Raw genomic sequence first — 16,695 nt, 5'->3', positions numbered from 1 at the left:
AAAAAGAAAACACAATTCAACCCCCCCCCCCCCCCCCCCCTTCTTGTGTTTTTCACCTTCAATGTGAACCAAGAACGTTGGAAAGGTTGTGAGAGAGAAAATGCAAAAAACATGAAATGTTTTAATTTTATAGGTTTAATTGCACTTTTTCCTCATATCTTTTGCTAATTGTGCAACCCCATCTTTTTTTTTGAGCGATTTTGCACCCCATCTTTGTGTTCAATTGCGCTTTTGCCCCCTATCTTTTTGCTAATTGTGCGATTTTGCACCCCTTCTTCTTTTTTTGAGCGATTTTGCACCTCATCTTTTGCCCCTTTCCCCCTCTTTTAATGATGATTTTGAACGAAACACAATTGACAAAAGATGGGGGTGCAAAATTGCTAAAAAAAAAGAGAGGTGCAAAATCGAACAATTAGCAAAAGATAGGGGGAAAGGTGCAATTAAGCCAACTTTATATAATGGGGTAAAATAGGCTGTACATGAAAAATATAGAGAATTGCTGTTGACACATGTTCTTTGGCTGAGATACACGAGTAAATTACTTAAATATCCCTCGGCAGTTAACTGCCGAATTCTAAAGACACCGGCTGCAGTTAACTACCGAGGAAAACCTCGGCAGTTAACTGCCGAAATTCAATTCCGTTCACAAAACCCACAAGAAGCTCATGGTTTGTACCATTTTGACAGAATCATTCTATCTAATTCTCCACATCTTGCCTTTCATGGACACGCAGCACCAGCATGTGACTCATGATTCAAGAATTTTCCCCATCTTATCTTTCATGGACACGCATCATATGACTCATGATTCAGGAATTGTAGTGCATATACTATCTAATCTAAAATTGACATACATGCAAGTTGACTCTATGATGTTTATGCCAAAATAAATTAATTACTCCTCAATGGCTATATAGTAACAATTGTACTTCAATATTAGAAAAATATGAAAATTTGTGGAAAGACATCATCCATATATGCTATTGGCATCACTTATTCATGGATTTAATTGAACGAAATGGTTTCCAGTTTCCACGGCACTTAAGTGCCGATGGGTGAAGTTGAATTTTTCCTCATGAGTTAACTGCAGCCGATTTTTTCAGAATTCGGCAGTTAACTGCCGAGGAGTATTTGGGTAATTTACTAGTGTTTCTCAGCCAAACAACATGTGTCAACAACAATTCTCAAAAATATATAATAGGTGAGGGTATAAGGTAAACTTTTCACGATACAAACAAGTTTTCAAAGTTGGGCCAGCAAGACATCACATAGCAAAGCCCAACTGATAAGATAATGAATTGAAATGCGGTTTTTGATTCACTTGGGAATCAAGTTTCATTGGAAATCAAGTTACGAAACCTATATATAAAACGATTTGCTGACCCTAACCTCTTATCTCGGAACCCTAGTTGTTAGACAACTAAGCCACCATGCCGCCAAAGCTTGATCCATCGCAGGTAACCGAGGTGAAGGTCCGAATCACAGGCGGTGAGGTGGGTGCGGCAAGTTCACTTGCTCCGAAAATCGGTCCACTCGGTCTCTCCCCAAAAAAGATAGGAGAAGACATTGCTAAGGTGACTGCCAAAGACTGGAAGGGTATCAGGGTGACAGCCAAGCTCATCGTGCAAAATCGTCAGGCGGAGATTGAGGTGGTTCCTTCGGCATCTGCACTTGTCATCAAGGCGTTGAAAGAGCCGGAGCGTGACCGCAAGAAGACCAAGCATATCAACCACAATGGGAACATATCCCTTGAGGATGTCATTGACATTGCTAGGGTTATGAGTCCGAGGTCGATGGCGAAGAAACTTTCTGGCACTGTTAATGAGGTTCTTGGTACGTGTGTGTCTGTTGGATGTACCGTGGATGGCAAGGCTCCTAAGGACTTGCAGCAGGAAATTAATGGCGGAGTGGTTGAAATCCCTGCTTTTTAAGGAGGTGTTTTTTCTTATATGTTTTTGTTGTGGTTTGAGCGTATTACACTTTATTTGTCTTGTATTGTGTTATAAAATTGTTAATTTGGTTTTGCGTTTGGGAGTTGTTGACATAGTGAGCATATCATTATTCATTGCCCTAGTTAGCCGAATTTATGCTCTCATAGTTTTTTATTCGAAAATAGATTTTCCTGATACAGCAGCTTTTAACAGTTCAATTAGGTTGATATTTTGCATTGTGGTAATTCTTTAAAATTAGAACCGACACCAAACCGAAAGACCTATGGAGCTATGCTTGGACTGTTTAAAATTTGAGATAAAATCGCAGTTGAATTCGTTATGGAACTTGTTGAACTATCGGATTCAATTTAGTTTTTAAAGACAATGCAATTAAGCTGATGTGAGAATAGCTGTCTGGTTTTAATCCAATGATTGAGATTTTATACTGTGTGATTCTGGTACTGCAGGAATCCAATTCCAGGTTAGGTTTTTGTTGTCACTGCTATTGTGAGGGACATACTATGTATTAGTTTATTTTCTAACCTGAGTAAATCATAGCGCGATATACTCCCGGCTATCTGAAATTTTCTCCATTTGGGAAATACGATAGATATACTTAAATTATTTGCTTTGTTTGGATGTTTCTCGTATGACACAAGGATCAGCATGTTCTCTTATTTGAAGTGCCGTTTCAAAAAATTAAATAACTACTAATACGATTTTTCTACAACAACAGAATATAAAGGCTATCCTCCACTTGGATGAAATTTTTTCTTTGTCCAAGGAAATGATCTACCATATCATTGATCATACTTTGATACACATAAATTTGATGGTTGAAACTTTATAGCAAGTTTTTTGATTGAAATAAATTGTTTCACATTTTTGCATCTTCATTGCATTTTGTTATCCTGAATGGACATAAGATTTGTGTTTGGGATTAGAGAGTCTTGTATAAGTATAAAGTTTCTGTTCATAACATGTTTTTTTTTTTTTGTTCTGCTGTCTATGTAGCTACATAAACTGTAAGCAGAAAAGTTAGCTGAAATAGTTTTCCAATATTTTCCTTACTCAAGCAAAAGTATCAGTCCTATACCTTATTTTCCTTACTTTCAGTTTTCAATTTATTTTCATGGAAGAACAATTCTCTTTCTATGTCAATAAAAAATGTTGTGGCGCATTATGGTGTAGATAATTTGGTATTGGATTTTTGAATGCATGAAATGTTATGCATTAGGTTATAAATTACAAAGTAATATCATGAGTGTGAATCACGGAAGTGATTATAGCATCTATATGGTTGTACTGCACTTGTATGTATGATCAGGCCACTGGTATAAAAAAATTATTCTAAGTTTATAAGCTCTCCATATTGCTATTCTTGGATGGATTCCCATCATCAAAAGAGGCAAAGACAACCAAATTTGAAAAATAATGTAGTTTGGTTTTTTAATACTATCATTTTTATTGGATATGATTTGACTTTGTTTTGTGGGGGAAGTTATTTCGTGTCATTTAATTTGATAAAAAGGTGTTACCATAGGAAAAGATACGAGAACATAAACAAATAGAAATATGCATGAAAATTTTACATATGTCCTCTTGTTCCTATTTTAAGGCATTCTAATCCTCTAGATAATTTGTTTTCTATAATTGACAATCATATGAAACAAATCCTCTATATTTGTTCCTTATCATTGGTTTTGAAGCTATTGGCCAACGTGGTTTACTCTCTATCTCTACATTGCCTCAATTTGTTGCGTAGTTTCCTCATCTCCTTTGTTTACAACCATGTCCTCAATCACTTTATGTATGTATATATAGTGCTCTTCATTTTTCAATACCAATTCATTCGATCACTCAATAGCGTTCATCAAATATCTCAGAGAAACTTTAAGGTTAATTTTTTGAAGAGTTAATTTTTTTCGTTTGCATTCTCTCTCTGTGTTTCATTCAAGGACATAGAGAGGGATTGACATAATAATAATAAAGCTTCATCAAGCGTCGTGTGCATCACCGTCGAATTGTATATTCATACAAACAAGCTGCTGCAATGGCAAGAGAGCTAAGACCCGCCACAATGAAGCCATGGATGGAGGTTGCACCTTCACTTCTTGAGTTCCCTTGGAAACCCTCCAATACCCCTAAGCTAGAGACCATATTTGAAGATGAAGAATGTGAAGAAGATGGTCTTGCTGACTTTTGATTGTTTTGTACTTTAAAATGCGTCCATATTTTGTAAATGAATAGAGAGACGTTACCTAAAACAATCATTAGCGGCAGATAGGATTATCAAAGATTGATTGCATTTATATTTTATAGATGTTATTGTCTTGATATGTTTCGACATTGCATAGTCGAATTTGTAAATACTCATTCTATTATGAAATAGTGAAACCAAGGAACTCATAAATTTGGATTTGCTTTTTGCTTTTTTAGTTTTGAATCAATCAAACAAAATATTATTAACTATAATCACAAGTTGTGAAAAGAGTACAAAGAAATACAATGTCACATAACTCAATTGTAAAACTTTTTAATTGTTACTAGTTTTTGCAAACTAAAAATGATGTACCTTGACAATCAATTTGTTAGAATCACTATTGAAAGAACGAAACAAAAGGAGTTAAACTATTTTCCAACGTCAGTTTCCAACAATTTAGAGAACCCTAAAATGTTAGTAGTGCATACCATGAGCTATTATTCTTGGAAGAGTATCCAAAATGGATTTCAGTTGTGGAGTATAAAACCTATTCATAGTGACATTAATTTGGTAAAGGATCTCTTGGATAGGAACACTGAGTTGGAATACTGATACCATCAATAACATGTTCCTCCCTTTTGAAGCTAGGTAGATTATCTAAATCCTCATTACAAATACTAACGAACCTGATGGTATAATTAACTTGGTATGGAACAACATATGGTAATTATGAGGATAAATCTGGTTATCATGCTATCAGAGAATGGGCTACTAGACTTTCATTTTAAGATAATGGGCTACTGACTTTCTTAAAGAACGTTTATAACTTATCACTTAATATTTATAACTTGTGCTAATAATATATTTGTAACTTCTTAAAGATTTGAAACTTATAGTATTTGTGGGAAAGTTTGTAAACTTTTTTAGATCTTGTAATTTCTCAATAATTGTTTGTAGGAGTTTGTATCATTTCTGAAGATTTTAAACTTATATTGAGTTCTTTGTAGGAGTTTGTATCATTTCTGAAGGATTTAGGATAATGTTTCATGAACACCCTTTCCTCTATACACACATTGTACCACTTCCATGTGAGAGTGTTTGAGAGACATAAAAGATGAGTTTCTTATGTGTGTAGGGACCACATGGACACATGTCACAATTATATGTGGGTGTACAAGTGGTATATATCATCTAAGGTGGTTTATATATCACTACCCTTTCTTAAATAATGTAACTTCTAGATGCAATTTTAAAACCTCTTCCAAAATATTTATAATTTTTGCCTATATATAAGGACACCAAATTGTGCTAAGTCACCACATAGACCTTAAGTCTTGTTTGGCTAACGCAATATATTATTTAATATGCCCTGCCTGGCTGCCACTTCATTGTTAAGTGCTTTTGTAAGTATACATCCATACACTTGTTTTTATGTAAGTATTTTTTAGTCTACTCATTCAAACACAAATAGCTTATCCAACATAAGCTCTTATTATATAAACTCTCATGCGATAAACTCTTAAGCTATAAGCGCTTACAAAAGGGTTTTGAACATGTTTTCTAACATTTTGAAAGTTTACATCAATGATAAAAGCCCTCATCAAGTCTTTAACGGTAAATAATCTTTCTGTTTATGTACCAAAGAGGTCGCAAGTGTCTTTGATATCAAAGATATCGGGACTGATTACAATTCTAAACATCATATTTTAAGACAATCTTGAAAGATGCTGGGGTAGATGATGAGCACAGTAGGTTGTATTTTAAGCAGTTGTTGTCCTATTTTTTGTTTGAGAAAATGTTGTTATGCTCAGGCAACCCAAAGGTCCTTCGCAGTTTCTTTTGAGGGTTAGTCAAAGATCTGAAGGCTTTTGATAAAATCAACTTGGAAAGATCTGTATTTGATGATCACATTTGTGAATCTCTCAAATATTTGAAAGAGAAGTGGGGAAGTCTGGGAAACATTGTTTCTAGGGAACTGCTTCATCTTTGGAGGTATATATGTTTCTTCCGATCAACTTTTCACAATATTAATAATTTTAATTTTGAACATTTTCCTATACACATCGTTCACATCTAAGACTGTGTTAGGCGTTCGCCTATGAAAGGATATCATCCATGCGGCCATAAGAACTTGAAGTATGCTTTTCTGATCCTCATTGATGATAAAAAAATTGAAATACGTCCTCAATTATGATAAAAAAATTGAAGTACGTTTTTCCAGTTTCGACGACCGCACAATGGTATCCTTTCATATATGAATGCCTAACACAATCTCAAATGTGAACGATGTGCATAGAAAAATGCTCAAAACTGAAATTATTAATAATGTAAAAGGTTGGTTCGACAAAATACCTCCAAAACTGGAGCAGTTCCATAGAAACAGTGTTGTTCATGCTTCCCTACCTCCCCTTTAAGATCATTGAGAAATTCACAAATGTGATCAAACACAGCTTTTGCGGAATTGATTTTACCAAAAGCCTTCATATCTTTGACTTACCCCCGAAAAGAACTAGAATAATATATGGGTTGTCTGAGCATAACATCATTTGCTCAACCAAAGAATTGTTTAAAGTACAACTTGATGTACTCATCATCTAACCCCGTATCTTTCAAGTTTGTCTTTAGATGTGATGCTGTGAATTGTTTGGTATCAACACTAACAAACTCCTTTTTTAATTTCATACATAAAATTGGGAAATTTTAAATTTTCAACGTTGATTTTGTAACTAGTCCCATAGTTATCTTTAATATGAAGGACGTTTGCTACGTCTTCGGTACAAAAACAGAAATATTCTTTATTGTTAAAAACAAACCTTCAATTTTCCGCGTAAAAAAATTTGCATAATGCTAAAATGAGAGTTGAAGAGCTCTCTTTTGAATTTTGGAGTTGTGACAATCTGTAAAAGTAGGTTTCTATAAGCATTTTCTTTTCTCTGGTCAAATTAAGATTAGTAAGCTTTTTCAGGCTTGATGAAAACTTAATTGATTGTTTACTTTTTCTCTAATGTTGATCCTAGAAAATGAATGGAAAATAATATGCAAGCAATAGAGATAAGTCTTGGTTTGATTCTTTATAAGTGTAAATTCTTTGTGGTTTAACATATTATTCAAATCTCAATTTGTTATCACCCCAAATTGCTCTTAGAAAGTTACGAAGATATTGGTATTTTTTGTGTGATGTCGGATTGTCAAGTTATCTAGATTTTGGCTGTTGAAGCCCTGTGTTCAATTAAAGTAATTGTTAGGCCTTGTAACTTTTTATAGAACACGTTTGTAACTTATCACTTGATATTTAAGCCAAATGAATTATTGAGTCATTTAAGTTTAACGTTTATATCAATTAAGTCTTTTTAGTTATGTTATTAAAAATGTACATTTAATCATTTAGGTCATAACATATATACACTATTTACCATTAATACCATCGACTTTACTCACTATCATAAAAGCAATTTTGTAGATTGGATATCTAATATGCTTACCAACACAATGCAATTTGGGGTTGTGGAATGTGCTCCTCCTCAATATCTCATATTTGATTCTCCTGAGTGTCGATTTGGTTGGGCTAATATAGATTCTAAACTGTGGTGAACGCTTCAAATGCCCTCCAACAATACTAGTTAAATAACAACACGCATCAGAGGTTAAACCAAAACGAAAACATGTGGTTAATTGCTGCATCAATTGGTTGGAGTCCTCTTCTGATGGGCGTCTTGAAACTCAGTGTGAATGGTCACTCTTTGGGTGATGACCGTTAGAGGTTAGGAAATAAACAAATTGGATAACATTACTTAACAAACTCTAGTTAACAATAGTAAAGGAAATAAACTACAACTATGTTTTTTCGAAAAATGTCTTTAGAGCATTGTTTAAGCAATTAAAAAAAGTAATTATTATTTTGAGATTACTTTGACTTGTATTTTCAAGATAAAATTTCTATTTATGTAATCTTAAACAATGTTCTTAAAACACCTGTTAGTATTATCTTATTTTATTTCATTTTTATAATGTTTGGACGCTAAAAAACTACAACTATGTAAGCTAACAAGAGAAGTGACTAACTTAACAGAAAATGTAAATTTAATGTACAAAGTAATCTCAAATCATGGGAGTTCAATTACAAATTAAACAACAAGACAGCGGAATTATTTATTTTTAGTTCAACTTTAGATCCGAGGGAAACGTAAATATTATTTAGAATTGATATGGTATTTGTCAATTGGTGAAACTCACAAGACTTTGATAACTAGAATCTGTTATATTGAATTGAAGATGTACTAATAGAGATATTTTTCAGCTCATGTAAATATATTCCAGAGTCCAAACTATGCTTCAAGCTCATTAGAGAAGTAAACATTGAAAAGAGAAGTATCATAGATAATTGCATGACATGTATGAGAGAAACTCTATTTTGATAGATTATGTAGTTGATATTCGAAACATTTAAATAGGTATAACATCATTTAAGTGTGATTTATTTATTTTTGAAAATATATATTTTTGGATATTTTTCAATTTATATACTCACCATACCGTCCAATCCTAGCTGTGTGTAATGAAAATAATAGACTTACTTGATGCTAAAAAATTGTATCACAATTAGAGAAGGTCGAATTCGAATTCATTATAAATTACTAGTGTAAATTTATAAATAGTAGTTTTGTTTTGACTTTTGAGCATAATTCAAATACTAGTTTTTTTTTTCCTGAGTGGAGCATCATAATTCGAAGACTATTCTTAATGGAAAAAAGTTATGCAATTTCACTAATAATCAAAGCAATACAATTGGTGGCTTCATCTCTTCATCACAATTTTAAAGAATGGCCATACATGTGTCCATCTACTAAGTTAGGAGCAACAATTTCATAGGATTCCCTCCTAGAAAACTCTACCAAAGAGTTGGAAAATTGAGAAAATAAAAGACTTGTTCATATTGTAAAAATAAAATAAAATAATAATCTCATATTCAATTTTGTTATCTTAATTTTGTGTTGTCCTCAACAATTGCTTTGAATCCAATTCAAACGTCATCTTGAATGTAACAAGCTCAATTATCCTTTGAATAGCACATATGATGAGCCTGGAGTTGGGAAGAATAATTATAGCATGATGTAGTTTTGAAGAAATTTTCTTTCTCATTACAAAGATTAAGATTAATACTGAAAATTTCCTACATCATGCAAAGAAGACTTAGTATACTTCTAATATTTTTTCATACTTTCTTGTTGGTAGTGCCGTTTATGAGATTTTAGTGGTCTAGAGCAAATCTATAATTTGGGTCATAACTAATAAACTTATACAAACATCAAAGTTGATACAAAAAAATTAAGGATTTTTTTTAGGGTCTAATAAACCCCTAAAGCTTTGTTTGGGAGTTTGGAGGGGAAGGAAAGAAAAGGCTTTGAGGGGTGCAAAATATGAGGAAAAATAGAGAAATCTTTCAAAAATTTTAAAAGAGTAGTTTTTTAGAGAATGATAAATTAATGCATACGATTACTTTATTTTTAATTTTACAATTATTATAACAACATAAATTAAATTTGTAGAATTCTTATTAACCCTCCAAAACCCCCCAAAACCCTCATCCAATACAATTTTTTAGTTCCTCCAAATGAGGAGGGTTTTGTATTATGAAGAAAATATAACCATCCGAGCCCTCCTCTCCCATTTTCCTCTATTTCTTCCACTTAATTATTCCTTTTTTCTCAAACCTTCCCATCCCTTCTCCTCCAAACTCACAAACAAAGCCTAAAAGAAAAATTTGAAACCCAAATTTCATATTTATTTTTTGAAACCTAAGGTGGTCACGCTCTTCGCTACCTCAGATAAGGCCCAGTCTTTGGTTACATGTATTGCTACACACAACACAAATTCCCATTTAGAGCTAAATCCACAAGAGTATAAAAAATAATTAGAATAAAGAAACATTTACTAAATAAAAAAATAAAAATAAAAAAACAAATTAATACTTTGAAGCCTCCAGACTGTCATGATAATAAATTGTGTGGAATGATATATGACAGGCTGACTAATATAGTGGGGCCCACCACAATAATTAGACATATATTTGTCCTCTTCTTAATTTTCCACCCACCCTCCTGACATGGACAACATATATGCCACTGAAGCAATGTTTATTTTCATTTTTTACTATAGAAAATCTTTATATTATATAGATAGAAAATAATAAAGGGTGGGGGTGGCAAATGATAGTGACCAAAATTACTATAGGCATTCGGAATTGACATGTATGTATGCTGCTATTGCCGCCCACTTAGCCAATTTCATTGCATTTTTTGTTCTCATTTTTCAAATATATAATGTGCATAATATAATTTGTCAATTGAATTCAATTTTCAAACACAAACACAATCAATGATGCTATGATATGGCTAAGAAAGAACCACGTGTTGTACATTTGTAGGCCAATTTTATGTTGAATAAGAATTCTATGTTTGCTTCTGTAAGATGAGAAGGACCTTTTTGATGGTCGGTGTAGTTTTTAATTAAATGTTATAATTTCTGATTTCATTAGCTTATCTTTGCACTTTCAGCTGAAGGTTTTTTCTTGTTGGCTTATGATGAAATTGTATGCTTATTGCTTATTCTGACTTGGACTGCCAATGTTTCTTCATCATGGATTAATCCTGTCACTGTCCATGAATTCCATGCTTTTTGTTAACTATTTGGGTCTAGCGTAAATGATTGATGTTCAGTGTTTACGAGCGTTTTTAATTCTAGACCATCTCATTTGGACGAGATGATACTTGAATACAAAGTTATAAACAATAAATATAGAGAAATGAGAAACTACATATTCAAGTCTTGCGTACATCAGGATATCAAATATTCATGTAGCAAAAAAATATGTGATTATAATTAATTTAGATTCATATATAGCTAATTCATTATTGGAATTTCCATTTTTGGTGTATTGAAAGTTGATTTAGAATCTTCTAGGCCTTTCTCCACCCATTCAAATACTTATTTTGTTTTTTGTTACACAATACTTATCTTTATTATTATTGAATAAAATACTTATATTTTCTTTTACCTTTTTAAAAATATTTTATAATTTTATAAAATATTGTATGGTGATAGTAGGTTAATATAGATGATTATAATCAGCAATAAGTCTTTTTACTTTAGAAGTTAATTTCATGAGGTTGAGCTAAAATTTACTCCATAGGTGTTAGGAACCCGGATCATATTTTAGATTGAGAAGAAAAATATGGGTCATGCAAACCGGTGCTTTCGAGCACTGGTTAAGGATACCAAAAAATGAAATTAGAAATAAAAATGTAACTTTTTTTTACTTCTTATGAATTAATTACACCATTTTCAATGCAATAACTACTATAAAATTTCCTTTTTTAATATCTTTAAGCAATGTCCCGAAGCACTCGTAACATTTTCAAAAAGTATTTATTTTAGGTTCATTGAACCGCATGAGGCAAGGAATTTTCAACAGCTCTAAAATCATAATGAGAAATGATATTTGAACAACTATTTTTAAATAATTTTTGTGACAACTTTCTCTCTCATACTCACATTATACTTTTATTCTCTTTCTTTCTTTTTCTCTCTCTATTGTTATTGTCCAATAAGAAGAGAGGAAAAAAGGTTGTCAATAGAATTGTTTGATTTTGGTTGTCCAAATATCACTCCTCAATCATAATATACAGTTATATTACTGTATAATATGAAATAATCAACACCTCCAAATGGTTTAAAAACTGTGTAAATAATTACAAATTGTTTTGTCAAAAATAAAATAAAAAAATATAAATTGTGGCCTCACGAGGTTTGCAAGGACAATTATTTTGATTCCTATTTGTTCTAAACTTAGCTCTTTCATATTAATTCATTTTTAAAAATGGTATATTTGATTATAATTTAGGTGTGTCCAGATAAGTTCATCTGGCAAGCCAAGCCATTGTCATCTAACAAAAATGACAACTACTTTCCCTCTTATTTTAATCACATCAACAATTACTTAATACTGAAACCAATGATTGATTGCATTCTTCAATTGTCAATATAATATATCTCAGCATATATCCTTCATGTATTTTAGTACCTACAAATTTTTTATGCTTATCATTTCTCAGCCATGGACATGGATAATGCTTTAAAATTCTACCAGGGTATAGTCAGTTTTTAATTTTATTTTGTACAAAGCGTATAGTCAAATTTATTATTCAAAATACTACAATATCATTATCTTATGCATTAAATAAAAACCCGCATCAATTTCGTAAGAACAAAGGGATGGACCCAAAGCGATAATCAATTGCAGAAAGAAGATTGATAAAATTCAAGACCACCAAGATAAGATAGATAATTGTAAAAAATAAAACAGCACTTCCATAAAATAAGAGTTTAATTGAAATAAACTATCATTGTAAAATAACTTTACATCAACATTTCGCTTAACTCAATTGGTATATGCAGCGTCGAGATTTGAACCTCTGACACCTTGCTTCTTTGACGTGCAAGCTCTAACCACTAAACTACTTGGAAAAGAAAACAAACTTTACATCAACATTCAATAGAAGCTTATGATATCATCATGTAAAAATATTCTACAAGTGCAATTTTAAAAAAAAAAACTGTAAAATGTTAATTTTTTTCGTTAACTTGCATTTCTCCTTTTGACTAAATATATGTCTAAAGTCACTTTCATTGTTTATAGAATGCGATGTCTCAAGTTTCGTAAATATAACTCATTGTAAAAAATCTTAATTATTTTTAAGAAGTTAAATTAGTCAACTAAACTGACATCTGAAAAAATCAAATTTAAAACTTTGAAGAGGAGAATACTCGTTCCAAACCAATATCATCAGACTAAATTAAATAGGTTAACCACAAATATATTTGAAACTATTCGAATCCGTAATTCTTCATTTTTTAACGTTTGATGTGTGTGATTTCGCCCATTGCATCTTTAAAGAAAATAAACAAAGAGGTGAATCCAAAAAAGAAGGATTTAAGAGTCGTTGGGTCGGGTAGTAGCCGCATAGTGGTAGGGTCTTGCAAGCGAAATCAAGCTAATAAGGTCGGCAAAAAAAAACTATATAGTAAAATAATTAATGTCATTGTTCATAATACATGCGTATACAAACAAAAAACTAGTAATTTAAAAATGAATTTGATTGGCACATTTGATTCCTTAAATACCATATTTCTACTCATTCATCAATCCACACAAAAATAGTACACTTCAATTAAGTAACACACACCCACCACCTCTTGGCACAAACACAAGAACACAAACATGGGCAAAGATGTTGAGGTTCAAGAACAAGGTGGTGAATTTTCAGCTAAGGATTACCAAGATCCACCACCAGCACCTTTGTTTGATTTAGATGAGTTAACAAAGTGGTCTTTGTACAGAGCTGTCATAGCTGAGTTTGTAGCAACTCTTCTCTTCCTATACATCACTGTTTTGACCATTATTGGTTATAGTAGACAAAGTGATACCACTATCAAAGGTAACACAGAATGTGATGGTGTTGGTGTTTTGGGAATTGCTTGGGCTTTTGGTGGTATGATCTTCATCCTTGTTTACTGCACCGCCGGTATCTCTGGTAAGCTACCGTTCTCACTTGATTTCGTTGAATGTTGTTTAAGGTAGTTACAAGTTAGTTATTTAGTCGGAAAGTGTATGATATACACTTTATAGTGACAACCTTAAACGATATTCCAACTAATTCTAACAATATTCATCTTTGATTTGTTAATTAACGATTTACCTTGATTTTTTTGGTTAATTTGGCTCATCTAAAGTAACAATTTTACAAGTGACTTGTTCACTTTAGAGTAACTAAAACAATTTTTTGTTTAATAACATGTGGTGGAATTTTAAGTTTCCCTTTCCATGGTTGTGTTTACATAGATTCTTTAGTTGAGTTTAATCGAGATTTACTATTAATTTCGACATTCAATGAAAACTCATGATATTGTTCGTATTTATAACTACAATTTAAAATTGGCCAAAATATATGTACAATTTAGAAAAAATTGTTGCATAGTGTTAGTGTATTTTCATTGAACGTCAGTGTAACCGGTTTCAACCAGAGATTGTTCGTTTGTTTTTCACTCTTAACTTTTTATACAACTTAAAAAGAAAATTAATTGAAAAATAATGTGCAATTGCAAACATTGGTTACATAAGTCAAAATTGGACTTATTCTCAAAACTTGTGTTGTGTTGTGTATGTATATTTTTAATTGAAATTAATTAATTTGGTAATATTAAATAATTGTAGGAGGACACATTAATCCGGCTGTGACCTTTGGGCTATTTGTGGGACGCAAGGTGTCTTTAATAAGGGCATTCCTATACATAGTTGCACAATGTTTAGGAGCAATTTGTGGTGCTGGACTTGCAAAGGGGTTCCAAACATCATACTACAACAGGTACAAAGGAGGAGTTAACACTGTTTCTGATGGTTACAGCAAAGGCACTGCTTTAGGTGCTGAAATTATTGGTACCTTTGTTTTGGTCTACACTGTTTTCTCTGCTACTGATCCTAAGAGAAGTGCTAGGGATTCCCATGTTCCTGTAAGTATCAAATTAATCACTTTTTTGGGATTAATAGTTTTCTTAATTTAGTTTGTGACTTATGGTTATTTTGTTGATTAAATAGGTATTGGCACCACTTCCCATTGGATTTGCTGTGTTCATGGTTCACTTGGCTACTATCCCCGTTACCGGTACGGGCATTAACCCCGCTAGGAGTTTCGGACCAGCCGTTATCTTCAATAACGAGAAAGCCTGGGATGATCAGGTAAATTCAATTAAACATATTATATCATGTCAGACACACGCACTACTTATATTGTAGAGAATTACGTTCAAATGCAGTTGATTGATGCGATCACATTGTGGTCTGCACTGACATAAAAAAACTATAATGTTGCGAAAATTTTCTATTTAAAGGGTTAACATTTTTTTTTTGTTTATAGTATATGCTAATAATTGAGATTGTTATAATTAATTTTGTTGTTTGTTGTTTTTGTTCAGTGGATTTATTGGGTTGGACCATTTATTGGTGCTGCTGTGGCTGCAATTTACCACCAATACATCCTTAGAGGATCAGCAATTAAAGCTCTTGGATCCTTCAGGAGCAATGCTTAATGAATGAATGATGTTTGGTTTCAATTATTATGTATGAGTTGTTGGTGTTGGTCCTTTTAAGAATAACAGTATCATCATATTGAGTAGTTGTCTACTGGTCCCTCGTGGAGCTATGTCCTCTTGCTTTCAATCCCATGTTCGTAATGGCCCTATGTGTTTGGAATTTGGATTGGATAAAGAAGCCAAAATTACATGGGGTCCTCAAAATTGTAGATAAGCATGCTTATGTTTTAAGGGTGTATTTTTATCCCTTCCTTTTTATCTTTTTTTATTTTTATTTTAGTTTATTTTTATTCAAGAACAAGAACTTCTCATGTGTAATGTGTTCTCTTTAATTTATGTGATATGTTTCAATCTCAATGAAAATTTCCATTTTACTTGTTTCTTTAAGTGGTGTGTTTCAAATTAAATCATCATATATCATATATATATGCTTCTAAATGTTTCCAATTAGTCATTTTCTGTTTCTAAAATTGACCTTAGCTTCAATAATTGAGCTTCCACATGTAATTATTTGTGGTCCATTTTCAGACATGATTAACCTTACTCCACCTTCCACTTTAATTAGTGTTTTATTTTACCCTAGAGGTCACACTCATAGAAGGTACATGTAAATTTCACCCACACATGTGTCATAACCTTGACAACTATTTATTAAAATTAATGTTTCAATGCTTATCTGATGCAATAAACTATAATATAATGAAAGAGGTTAGTATCATAATTAAATTATCATTGTGGTCATAATCTCCCTGATTATAATATCATCTACGACTTTTGTGGTGGTACGTAGTAGTATATTGGACATACAATACACCTCTTATTTCCATGAGTTGGTATTATATTAAATTAAACAACCAAGTTAGTAACCTAAACAAAAAGTGGCATGACATTTTGAAAATATACTAGGTTAGCAGTAAAATGCAATTCTGATGTTGATGAAAATAATGTCCAACTTACCTTGTCTCAATTTTTCTATGATTGAACTTAAAAAAGTTTTTTTTTTTTTTTTTTAAAAAATTGTAGAAAATAATGCAATTGACATGGTGTTTTGGAGTTTTTTTTTTCTTTTGCTTTTACAATAATACCTATATATATATATATAGGATTTGTCAAAATAGTTGTTAAAAAATTATGCTCAAATATTATTTCTCTTTTTAATATGTTACGTGTGTAACCGATAACGATGAAAATAATATTAACCAATTAGCTCATACTATAAGATGTACCAGGATCAAGAGATAGAGATACTGCCTCTTGTCTTTATTATAAGAGAAAATTTATTTTTCTAATTCATTCAATATATAATGTATTTAGTTCTTAATATAAACTAAATATATTGTTTATTAAATGAATTAAAAAATGAATTTTCTCGTGTAATAAAAACTAGAATAGTATCATTCAAATCTCATTCCCTAA

At 31.9% G+C, this 16,695-nt stretch overlaps 2 protein-coding genes across 2 annotated transcripts; both read left to right on the top strand.

The window, feature by feature from the left end:
* Positions 1–1,324: 1,324 nt before the first annotated feature.
* On the top strand, positions 1,325–2,083 carry LOC11416077 (60S ribosomal protein L12-3). Its single transcript, XM_003597190.4, has one exon. The coding sequence runs from the start codon at positions 1,431–1,433 to the stop codon at positions 1,929–1,931; it is 501 nt and encodes a 166-aa protein (XP_003597238.1). The 5' UTR covers positions 1,325–1,430; the 3' UTR covers positions 1,932–2,083.
* An 11,095-nt stretch (positions 2,084–13,178) lies between these two features.
* On the top strand, positions 13,179–15,666 carry LOC11422653 (aquaporin PIP2-7). Its single transcript, XM_003597187.3, has 4 exons — positions 13,179–13,724; positions 14,405–14,700; positions 14,786–14,926; positions 15,163–15,666. Exons 1-4 carry the CDS (start codon positions 13,412–13,414, stop codon positions 15,274–15,276), a joined length of 864 nt encoding a protein of 287 aa, XP_003597235.1. The 5' UTR covers positions 13,179–13,411; the 3' UTR covers positions 15,277–15,666.
* The last annotated feature ends 1,029 nt before the right edge of the window (positions 15,667–16,695 follow it).

Source organism: Medicago truncatula, chromosome 2 (genome assembly GCF_003473485.1).
Source record: "Medicago truncatula cultivar Jemalong A17 chromosome 2, MtrunA17r5.0-ANR, whole genome shotgun sequence".
NCBI lineage: Eukaryota > Viridiplantae > Streptophyta > Magnoliopsida > Fabales > Fabaceae > Medicago > Medicago truncatula.
The sequence above is the reverse complement of the archived record's forward strand: the minus strand, read 5'-3'. Positions and strand labels throughout refer to the sequence as shown.